Source organism: Haliaeetus albicilla, chromosome 5, assembly GCF_947461875.1.
Source record: "Haliaeetus albicilla chromosome 5, bHalAlb1.1, whole genome shotgun sequence".
In the NCBI taxonomy this organism is placed as follows: domain Eukaryota; kingdom Metazoa; phylum Chordata; class Aves; order Accipitriformes; family Accipitridae; genus Haliaeetus; species Haliaeetus albicilla.
The window spans coordinates 44,529,805-44,541,943 of NC_091487.1; the positions used below are offsets into that span (position 1 = coordinate 44,529,805).

A 12,139-nucleotide genomic window follows, 5' to 3' on the forward strand; every position below is an offset into this window, starting at 1 on the left:
GACATCTTGATTTATTTTAGCTGTTTAGTATGTTTTACATGAGTCGATCCAGATATTTCTAGAAATGTTTTATAGAGATTAGTGTTTATCTTAATGTTATTTAACATAGAGTGGTGATCTAGTAATCCTAAAATTGTTCAGTTTGCATATGATGCATACTGTTTGAACAGGACATGATGGATATAGGTTATTGTTCTAGAGGAAGCTGAATCTTAATAAAGCATGGTGGTAGTTATTTTAATATGGTCAAACTAAGGACTTGTTTAGGAGTAAGGACAGTTGGCAACAAGAGTAGGATTGGGAACTATCTTCTAGGAAGCAACGTCTCTGAAAATGGCAGCTATGTGTGAACTTCCCACTATTTACTGTGTCTGTAAAACCTGGAGAGGGGGCCACTGTGTAAACCTGGGAATAGAGATTTGGGATGTAGCTATTGTCTGTGGATATGTCACTAACAAGACCCACAGCTGACTTAGTGCTTCCAGTTCTGATCATCACCTCTTGAAAAACTGAGGTTTCTGAAAAGACCTACAAGGAATTGGAAAAACACTTTTGTTCTGAAAGATGGAGGTGTTCAGTCTATTGAATGATAGGTGTTGATTGTTTTCAATTATTAGCTAAATGGAAAGGTGTTGCTGATAGCAGAATCTTTAATCTACTGGACAAAGATATCACAAGGTCTAGTGGTATGACAAATTTAGGTATTAGGATATGAAATTTTGACTATTGGCCTCATCAGCTATTGGAACAGTTTGTGCAGGATTGCAGGAGATTCTTTACGGAAAAATCTAATTTTAATTATTCTATTCTGAAAGTTTTGCTGTAATTCAAACTGTGGATCTTGATGCAGAGAAATAATCCAAACTGCCTTTGGGGATATATGATTATAGGAAGTCTCAGAGAATGATGAGAGCTATAGCTGATAGTTTTTTGTTTTTTTTCCTAACTGAAGTTTCATTTAGTGTTACCCATCAAAGATGATTGTATTTGTCACCTTTTCACTGCAGGAGGAGCTTGCTTATATTCTAGAAGTGATATTCTTGGTAGTTTAGGCAGAGTTGTTTAATTTTGGACATTTCAGCAGAGGAGATACTACAGTTACTGTGTCAAAGAAGATTCCTAGGTTTCAAATATACAGGAAGGAGATAATCTGAGTATCCCCAAAACAGCACTCTGGCTTTCTCCTCTACTGTTTCCACCAGTGTGTCAGACTATTTGCAAGCCATGGTGACCTGTGGGAACAAATGTGGGACTGAGCTGTTTCAGTGCCAGGCTTAATGATTTAGGTGAGACCATCTGTCTCATCTTCCTGCTCTCATTTCCTTTTTCCTTATGTTTGTTTTTGTTTTTTTTTTTCCCAACACTTTGTTTTTTTTTTTCTTTAAAGAACCAGAAAAGAGAAAACGAAGTCCAACGGATGGATCTATCACTCCAGTTGGCAAGGATCCTGCATCATCCCCAAGAGTGGAGCCAAAACCTGCGATGCAGCTGCCAGTACCTCAGCTAATGCCAAAGGCACCGAGCCCTGCAGGCAAAGGGCCAAGGGAATTTGACACAAGGAGTCTAAAGGAAGAAAATTTTATTGCTTCCATTGGTGTGTATTGAGGTGCCTGTGAAGTGCAGGAGGGACTTCTATTCTGGCATTAGGTTCTATTTGCATTCTCTCCATCTTAACACACTACATTGCTGCTGTAACATGCTTCATTTTACACCTTGGATGACAAGGAACAATCATAGGTGTTTTCACTCTACTCTTGGATAAACTATCCAAGGCAGTTTTCTCCCAGAAGCTTTCTAATCTTAATTGCTTATGAATTTCATTACACTTTAGACAACTTTATTTTTCGCTCTGTGATTGATGTTTTCAAGCAACAGGAAATGGCAAAAGGGAAACAGGGCCAGCAGGACTTTGGAAAGGGCAGCGGCAGAAGGGACTATAGGAAACAAAAGTTTTCCAATCATTGCTGACTACCTGTGGATTATCTAGATTGCATCCTGATAGAAGTGGGACCCAGGATCTGCTGATTGTTAATGATAAAAACTGCCAAAAAGATTTTAGTTGTTGTATTACAATGAGCAGGACTGATGGATCTTCCTTCTATGCGATAGTAAATAGAATGTGTGTCCTTCTAAACAGCATCTGCTAGGCTGGTCACTGGAAACTTTCCCAGTCTAATTTCTTAGCTGGTATAGCTTTTCCCTATGTCTGGGGAAAAGTTAGAGGTAGGCTTTAAACTGTTTTACCTAAAAAGGGCTTTACAGATTTCTTTGGGGTGGGGGTGGGAAGAAAAAAAAGAGAAAAAAAATCTTTTAGTTGGATCCAACGTGCTGTGGATTGTAAACAAGAGAAAAGTACCATCAGCATATGAGAGAAATTGTTTGTCAGCTCCAAAAATATGTCGTGTTAAATTTTAGCCATCACTTCTTACAGCATGTTTAAAATAACTTTTTAATGGAATAATTGTATGCAAGATTAATCTTCTGAAAGCAGCGTGCTACTGTGAGGCTGTACCTGCAGTATGTGGCATAAGACAAGGGAATGTGTGTATTGGGTAGTTACGTGGCAGGAGTGCATTCATTCTTATACCCACATAACAGCTGCAGGCTGAGTGGTGTTGAGTCCTTCTGAATTGACACTGAACCCCTTGTGACTTGATTTGCTTTCTTGTTTCAAGAGGTAATCTATGGAGGCAGTTGCTCAGAAACTAGTCTTGCACTCTTTGAAAATCTATCAGGGAGCTAAGAGAGATTCAGATTTCTAGCATTTCACTATAGTGGTTTGGTTCACTCTGGGTACTTGATTTCTTTTCTGTGGAAAAGAGAAAAAGGAAAGTATGCTTCTGACACAACTAAGAATAAAACAGATGCTAGGCCAGCATTCTTTTAAAGAATGAAGAGAGATCTTTTGATTGGATTGCTGAGACTGCTCTTCCCCTCAGATGAAATCAAAGCCTCATAGAAATGGGAATCATAGAGATCAGACATTCCATGTTTGTGAAGCATCATAAGAAGTGCTTTTCAAAAGAAGTATTACTTAATATGTTAACTACTGTTGACAGAATATTAGCCGTAAACAATTTGCAATCTTCAAGGACAGGCAACAGGTAAATTCTTATTGGTGGTTCTGATGCTCTAATGATCTCCACTTGTCTTCTATGGAATTAAGTTACAAGAAGGATATGGTTTCACCAAAACTGATGAAAGTTCGAAAGACACTAATGTTTTCTCTGAAGCCTTTTTTTCTAACTGGTTTTGTCTGTCACCAAGAACCATGAACTAGTATGCAAGTCAGTCTTTAAGAAATTGCTGTAAAAACAATGTAGTGTCCATGTTCATTTGACTCTTGAGATCTAGAAGTAAAGGAAATTTCTCTTGTGTTGCAGGAAGATAATTTAAAGCAGCTTGGCTCTTATACTGCCTTTATGTTCTGTTATGGAAGCTTCAGTATAGGACAATATTTTGGATATACAGGACCAGAGTTAGTCATGGCTAGGCTGAAATTCCTTCTGTAGTGAAATGCAGACTTTCTCATTCAAACTAACTTCTTTAGGGAAGAAGCATTTGGTAAACATTTAGATGTTGCTGAAATAACAAAGTATTTGTAAGTAATTCCATTTAAACATGAGAAAAAATATTTTACGTGAAGATGATCCAACACTGGAAAGGTTGTGGATTCTCCAGCTGTGGAGATAGTGAACACCTGACTGGACATGGTTCTGTGGCAGCCTGCTCTAGTTGACCTTACTTTGAGCAGGGAGGTTTGACTAGATGATCTCCAGAGGTTCCTTTGAACCTCAGGAGTTCCTTGATCCTATGAAGTTTGGAAGGTGCTTACAGCCTCAGCTTGCAGTTATGTAAATAAAACTCTCAATGAATCTATTGGTATTGTATGGACAAAATACAAATTGGACTGCTAATCTTTTGATCTAGCTACAAGAGGAAATACTAGAATGAAAGTAAGTCATCAGCATGATGGAGTAAAGTCATGTACAGCACTGTTTGCAATAGCCATACATAAAGTGTATGTCAGTGTGGCAATTAAACTGTGTCTCTGAGACCTAGAGGTATGGTAGCTGAACGTGTGCAGTTTTCTTGTACTACAGGAACAACGGCCAGGAGGTTCACAGAGTTTTCCAAAGTTCAGGGTGGGTGTGTTCCTGCTTGACCCCCTTTTCTTATTCACTTCTCGGAAAGTTTCTGGTTTCTTGTGTACCTCTGAAGTATGTAGGATGCTCCCTGGTAACAGGGAAGGCTGTTGGTATTCAAAATTCTTATTTCTGAGGTGAAGAGTGATGGATTTTTAGCAGTTGAGGATTGATCTTTGTTGTGCTTTAATACCTAATTGCTTAGCTAGGAAATTAATTGTGAAGATGATGCTTCTGATACTTTATTTCTTAAAAGATCACCAAATATTTGCTTACTTCTGGGGTTCTTATCTTCCAGGGTCCATGGTCATCACCTGTAGTGTTGGCCTTCTTATTAGGACACCAGTGGCTTTAAAGTTGATAGTTAATAGTTTCCCCCTTTACGTTACTGATTAGTTTGGTTTTACTGCATACTTGCAGTAACTGTTAATGAAAATGTCAGTACTTACTGAAGTTTCCATTACTCCTTTTAAAATAATTGTTTAATGCTGGCACTTTTATTTTGACAGGGTTTTGAAACTGAAAAGATTGTGCTACCTACTTTGTCTGCATCAGATTCTTTCTGGACCTGCTGTCCTGTTTAGCTCAGGCTCATGTAACAAAGTCATAGGCATAATAATTTATGCCCCTTGAGTTTATTTGAAGTTTTCCTTTTCTTCTTTGACAAAGTAGTTGACAGTAAAATCTAGGCTGTTTTTAATGTGCTAGGATATAGTCTACCCTGAATTAACAGGCAAGTCAGCTAAAAGTAATTTAATGGCAGGTATTACAGCTTTCTGTCTGGTGGTTTTTAAAGTAAAGCCATATAGACTGAGCACTTAAGAGGCCAGATGTCTTCAAAGCCCTTTAACAAACAAATTCAGTACATCTTAAAGAGATTGTTATCTGTGTCAGTGAATGCTCAGCTAGATAAGCCTATAGGATGCTGTTTGGATCCATAAGCAATTTTATCCTATCCATCTGTGTACTTACAAAAGTTGAAGGAACATCCATCAATCATGAAGCAGATACAGAAATCAGTTGGCTAGCAACTGTCTTTTGAGCTTTTTCTCCCTTGCTACATTTACCTTGCTCCTGATACGTTTTAATGATAATACTGTGGAGCCTTCTTCCACAATCGTAATACTATCCTTTTTTTATTTTTTTTTTTTCAGTAGACATTTTGCTAAATAGAACTTTTTTAGAGCCTGTCTTGCCCTAATTTCTGCCATTTGCAGGGTGGGATGGGTTTCTGACACACTTCAAGTGACCTTTTAGTTGCTCAGCAAGTTTCCTTGAGGAACAGCAGAAGAACATTGTACTTCTTTTTCCTTCCCTTTGCCTTTTCTGCTTTTCTAAGAGTATCTTCCTCTGTAGCATTCCCAGCTTTAACGGTGCTAGTGAGAAAGGACAGTGCCCAGCATTCAGTCAGTTCAGCATGTCACCTTGTGATGTTTCCTTTGGCCAACAGGCCAGCACCTGGAATGATCTGATGTTTCTGAGCAGAAAAGATGACTGCATTTCAGAGGGTTGAGGAATGTGAGTGATAGAAAAGTGCAAGTGCCTCATCACTATTTCGTCTCAGGGCTAAGCTTCAAATGAAAAGAGTACGTGCAGACTTCAGACTTTTTTCCTTTTCTCTGCATTGTATCTTCTTATGGAATTGCTTGACTTGATTGGAGTGGTGTGACCTATTTTGAATTTTGGAAGTTGGCATTAAGCATCTTGCTCATTTTTCTTCTTCCCTATTTTCCATTCTTTATACCCTGATAGGAACAAGTGGGTGCAGAGAAGTTCAACTTTTGCATGTAGGACTGGTTGATAGGCAGAGCCAAGCATTTATTGAGAATGCTCTCAAGTCAAAAGTAACTTGTACTTGTAAACTTTGTGATAATTTTTAAGATATAATATTGGTTAAATGTTGTGTTAACCTACAGTTTTAATTTTCTTGGAATTGCTGCTGCTGGTTTTTCTGCCTTTTCCTTTCAATGATATAAACTAGAGACATTAAAATGTTTCTGTTAATTAGAGCTTCTGTGATGCCTACATTTTGGAGGAATAAGTATCTGACAGTCTTAAAGGGCTTTCTCAGGGAAGGTGATTAATTGCATTATATGTGTTCATAATAGCTATTTTTCCTTAGTTGGTTCACTGTATGAAGTCATCTCAAACGTTTGAATTCTCTATAGATGAGAGATGATGCAGTGCTCGATTCCTAACATTGATTTCTTGTAAAATGGTGTTAATTAACCCTTCGGTCAGTAGTTGTTGTAAATTTCTGCTTTTTTTTTTTGCCTTTTTTTTTTTTTTTTTTGAGATGAAGGAGTGGGTTTTTTGTTTCAAATTTTTTTCCCCATTTTCACCTGTCTGACCAGCCGCTGACTCTTTCTCTTTCTCTCCTGCTTTCAATGCATCTTGGGTAGAATTGTGGAACAAGCACCAGGAAGTGAAAAAGCAAAAATCTTTGGAAAAAACGAGTAAGGAAATTAAAAAACGTAGAAACTGACTCCTCCAGCCTCCCCATAACTGCCAACTCCCCAGGTGCAGGGTGAGCTTGCATCTATGGCATACGGTTTTTATACCACAAGAACAAAGGTCTATCAAGAAAGCCTGCATAATTGAGGAGGCCAAACAGATCAGTTTGTCCTGGGGAAACTGTGTTCAAATGTCTTTTCTTTTTTTTTTCTTTTTTTTTTTTTCCCCCCCCTTTCTTTTTTCCTCCCCTGAATGTTGCCTTCTTCAAAGAAGGGGAAGCAGATATTCTGCATCCTCACCGTATCAGACATATGTGGAAGGATTTTAAGATATTCCATCTCCTTTATTAAAAGTTAAAGACCAGTTTTAAGACTTAACAAGTCTTTGATATGAATATATTGGTTGATTGATTGAATGTTACTGGAATGAAGAATTCTCTGTTCTTTCAAGCCGTGGAATGGCAGATTTTGTTACCTGGCATCAACTATGAACAGTTTATGACCACAGTCAGTCTGCAACAAGACATACTTTTGAGGGGGAGAGAGAAGGTGTATGTGAAGAATTGTATTTAGTGATGGCTGTTAGAGAATAGCCTCATAATATGGAATCAACTTGATTTTGGTTTTTATATCCCATGTTAAAGGAGGAGTGATGAAATAGTCGGAGGCTGTTGCAGAGTCTAAATAGTAGTCTAAATCTACACAAATCTTAACATCTATTGAAATATGATACTGAATAAAATATTGAATATATATTATCTGCAGGTGTAGTACAAGGTTTTGCTCTTTTGGTTATCACTGTTGTAAATAGGAACACATGATGTAAGGACAATAGCTAGTTTATAATAACCATGATGTGGTAGGTGTTTCCTAACCATAAGCGTAGTTTGTACTTTGCAGAGCTGATGCCCTTTTAAAGGCTGAAGGTTGGGAAGGATTAATAGCTAAGGGTGAAAATTCCTGACATTCTGACTAGGCCTGGATTTGCTACATTAGTTTTAGGGTCCTCAGTTAAATACTTCAGTTAAGCACAAGTGAGCATCTGGAGTTAGTTCAGAGAGAATGGGGCAAATGGGGCACCTCTGCTGTAAGATCTGAATTGCTTTCTGCTGAGGTAGGAGTGTGTGTAAGACACACATAGCACATGAACACACCTACTCTCCCAAACTAGGCCTTTCAGGTAGGAGCCTACATTGGGAGGGATAAATTGAGGTTTTAGTGTTTTATGTGTATTAGACATACAACTCCATAAAGAAGGGAAGGGGAGGTTTGTAAGTGCCTGTAAATTGATAGTGACAACAATGTGATTGTGGTTGTTGTGCTCCTCAAACTCAGTTACCAGTACTGCCCAAAGCTGTCAAATACCTGAACTGCTTCAGTCAGTTTCACTTGCTTTAAAAGTCAAATTGCCAGAAATATATCTGAATTATGTGTTGGGACAGGGAACTCTTAAACTGCTTAAAGTACACACAGCTGAAGTTTAGTATTCTTGCTGTAGTAATGAGATATAAAACATTTTGCTGCATCATTATTCAGAACTAGAAATGGTGGCCATTTGAAGGAGTGGAAATAGACCTCTAGAAGTGAGCAATGTATATTTCAGTGGAAAATAAGATTCCAAATTCTTAGAAAGGATATTTTTAGTTATTTTTATTTTTGTAATTTTTGTTTATACTTTTTCAGAATCTTGGATGATTTCATTTATGGTAACTAAGGCATATGGTTTTAGGCAGAATGCTATAACAAATCAAGAACACTTTCTGTAAAACCCTTCACATGGAGAATTGGTGGTCGAGTAGTAAGCTAGTATGGTCTGCACAGCCCGCTTATGGCTTTGCTGTTCATGAGTTTACATACCATCTCAAACTCACTCCCACAAATCTTTGTATATTATCCTTCTCTCTCTCTCCTCCCTTCCCTTTTTCTTTCCTTTTCGCTGTCTTACCCTCTCTAATATTACATATAATACAAACATGTTCATAATTCCCAGGTTATTGTGATCAGTGGTTCTAAGAGAATAGTGTCATTGTTTGCTTACATACTGGATATAGTCATGGGTACATAATACAAATATTCCAGCTGCTGATCATGTCTTCCTGTTACTGAATAGTTGGCAGATATGGATATGGCAGAAGTGTTGCATTCAGTCTCTTCCCCTTTCTGAGAGTAGTGACATTCTGTGTACAGTCTATAACACATTCTTTTCTTGCCTCGTTATTTATCTCGTTCAGTGCTTATCCAGATTTCTTTTCAGGCTCTACCTCTCCATCATTCTCTTTTCCTTCTGCCATCCCATCAGAGGACAACAGATTATATGATTCTAGAACTGCATGGGAAATTGAACATAAAGTTCCTTATCTTCTTTTCCCCTTTTTTGTTTTTGGATTGGCGGATTAATGAATGCATGACTTAAAGCTTGCTGATTCCCTCTTTCACTACTGACCTACGTGATTGCCAACTCTGGAGAGCCATTTGTTAATGTAATTGGGGGATGTTGCGAAGTACAGCATGATACAAGCTTCTTCGTTGAAATTCTTACTGGTGTAACACCAGTTGTCGCTGTTTATGTTCTTGTTGCCCAATGCCTGATTTTTTGCCTAGATAGTTGCTGCGGGCAACCAAACAAACTCAGTCCAAGACTTCGAGCAAATTAACTGTTCAAAAAAGGATTCTGACTTTAAGTAAATAGGTTTATTTTATTTTACCAAGAATAAAGGAAGTGGCTTCCTAGAGTTGAATGGCAACTGGTCTGCATGTGTTATTGTAACTGAAAGCTACTTGACCTTTGTCTGTCCTCTTTTCTCTCTTGAATGGCTAACAAAGGTACTGTTTAGTGGTAGTCACTCCTGGACTATGACTTTGGAGTATTTGAAATTCAAACTAACGTTTGAAGAATGGCAGATGTGTCCTGCTGGCCTTGTTGTTTACAGTACCAAGGAATAAAAAAAAAAAATCAAAGGAATGAGAAAGCAAATTTGTTTTCTTGGTACTGTTCCTGCTTTCAGTCTGTCATCTGCTTTCTGCCATGCTGTTTTTTCTTGGTACAGTAATGATATACTTTTTCCTTTGTTCAGGGCCAGAAGGTGTGAAACACTTTGATTTGGGAGAAACGGATGAGAAAAAATCCCAAATCAGTGCAGACAGTGGCCTCAGTTTGGCCTCAGGTTCTCAGGTCAGTGGCTCCTATGCTTGCTATTCTGCTATTCACTACTTAATTGTGGGAAGACTTCTAGGCTTGGAGCATACTTGAAAGGCTCATTCAGTAAAATTTCTTCTCCCCTTCCTGTAGGAGACTGATGTTTGCGAACTTCTCAATTGTATGACCCCGTGATCTTTTTGACATGCAGGCAGTAGTTTGTATTTGGCTGGCTAAATAAACTAAGGAAGCGTAAGGCATGTGATTCAAGACCCCAAAGGGTCAGGAAATGATGTTCTCTCCTTATGATAAAAACTAATGTGACTTTTCTTCCTGTCCTTTATATGTTTGGATTGCAGAAGAGTGATTTCGACTCTATTCCCAGTGGAGGACCAGCAGTTATGGTCCGAAGTACAAGCCAGGATTCTGAAGTTAGCACAGTGGTAGGATATGCCCAAAGTGAAATCTTGATGTGATTCACGGCTTGCTGAAGTGGGGGAGGGCATTTTGTGCCTACATTTTGTGTGGTATGGCTCCATACTGTCACACATGCATAATGTATGTCTATGAGTTCTCTCTCCAGAGTGTCCAAGTGGGTGGCAAGCACGTGTGTCTGACAGAACATACATAGTGCTCTATTAGCAGATTGCATCCTTCATATATGGTGCTTGTTGCTGTTACATATTCCTACATATTGGTGTATTTATGGAACTGGTGGATTGCAATAATTTGATAAATATGCCTTAGTTGTGTATAAACCATCTATAAAGAATAGAAATTTAAAAATGTAACCTGAGAGCAAAAAAGGCAGATTGCTTGATGCATTAAAAACAAGAACAAACTTTCTGAGGTATTACCTTAAAGGACTTGAATCTTATCAAAATGTCTGCTTGCTTTCCGATCAACTATAGGGCCTAGAGGGAAAAAGTAGCAGGAATGCATTCAGTAAAAAAAAATTAGCCTTCTCCCTACCACATGTTATCTCATATGGCGTATTCCAGGGATAAAACCCAAGGAACTTTGCTTTTTATTGTTGTTGTTAGTTTTTCTTTTCTCTAAACTGCTGCATACCTGTGAATATCTGGCTTTCCATGATCTTTTCCCAGCCTGTAACAAGAATAATACTCTGATTATCTTTCTCTAATGGACCCAGTAATTGTATTCTATGGGATACTGCCCCAGATAGAAGAGGGATCTAGAAGAGCTATTTGATATTCAGGTATGTCTTCCTCCAAGCTCCAGAAGGGTCTATCCCAACAAGTAGGAAATAAAGCAAAGGCAGTAGGAGGCCTGCATGGATAAGCAAAGAGGTCCTAACTGAACTCAGACATAAAAAGGAAGTATACAAGAGGTGGAAGCAGGGGCAGGTGACCCAGGAGGAGTAAACATTTGCTGTCTTATCTTGCAGGGATAGGGTTAGGAAAGCCAATATGGACCTAGAGTTGAATCTGGCAAGGAGTGTGAATGGAAACAGGAAAAAGGATTCTACAAGTACATAAGCAGCAAGTGAAAGGACTAGGGAAAACGTGGGCCTGCTGCTGAATGCGGCAGGGGAACTGGTGACAGGTAGAAGAGATTGAGGTACTTGGGGCATTTTTTGCCTCAGTCTTTACCAGTAAAACTGGCCTTCAGGAATCCCAGGACCCTGAAACCAGAGGAAAAGTCTGGAATGAGAAAGACTTACCCTTGGTGGAGGATGACCAGGCTAGGGAGCACTTCAACAAACTTGGATATATGTAAACCCATGGTTCCTGAGGGGCTGCAGCCACAAGTGCTGAGGGAGCTGGCTGATGACATTGTGAGGCCACTCTTGATTGTCTCTGAACAGTCATGGTGATTAGGAGAGGTTCCTGAAGACTAGAAGACAGCCAATACTACTTTTATCTTCAAGAAGGGCAACAAGAAAGATCTGGGGAGCTACAGGCTGGCCAGCCTCACCTCTGTCCTTGGGAAAGGTGATGGAGAAAGTCTTCCTAGAAAATGTTTCCAAACACATGAAGGACAAGAAGGTGAATGGGACTAGTCATCATGGATTTACAAAGGGGCAGGCATGGTTAACCCAACATGATAGCCTTCCACAATGAGATGGCTAGCTTGGTGGATGAGGGGAGAGCAGCAGCTGTTGTTTACCTCAACTTCTGTAAAGCTTATGACACTGTCTCCTGTAACATAGACAAGCTGACAGAGTATGGGTTAGGTAAGTGGACAGTGAGGTGGACTGAAAACTGGCTGAACAATAGCCCGGAGGGTTGTGATCAGTGGCACAAAGTCCAGCCGGAGACAAGTTACTAGTGGTGTACCCCTGGGGTCAGTACTGGGGCCAGTACTGTTCAGCATCTTCACTGATGACCTGAATGATGGTACAGGGCAAGTTCACAGATGATATAAAACTGGGAGGAGTGACT

At 39.1% G+C, this 12,139-nt stretch overlaps 1 protein-coding gene across 24 annotated transcripts in view; it reads left to right on the forward strand.

The window, feature by feature from the left end:
• MADD (MAP kinase activating death domain) overlaps positions 1 to 12,139 on the forward strand; it is a 76,598-nt gene that overhangs the window by 38,325 nt on the left and 26,134 nt on the right. For 14 of the 24 annotated variants that reach the window (XR_011324832.1, XM_069784568.1, XM_069784584.1 and 11 more), the window contains 4 exons: positions 1,388 to 1,594; positions 6,548 to 6,601; positions 9,673 to 9,770; positions 10,094 to 10,177. Coding sequence is in view for 23 of the 24 variants with exons in the window: in XM_069784568.1 (XP_069640669.1) it covers positions 1,388 to 1,594; positions 6,548 to 6,601; positions 9,673 to 9,770; positions 10,094 to 10,177 (443 nt within the window). In the remaining variant the exon portion in view is untranslated. The remainder of the gene's footprint in view (positions 1 to 1,387; positions 1,595 to 6,547; positions 6,602 to 9,672; positions 9,771 to 10,093; positions 10,178 to 12,139) is intronic. The other 10 variants (XM_069784572.1, XM_069784580.1, XM_069784576.1 and 7 more) reach the window with 1 other exon arrangement.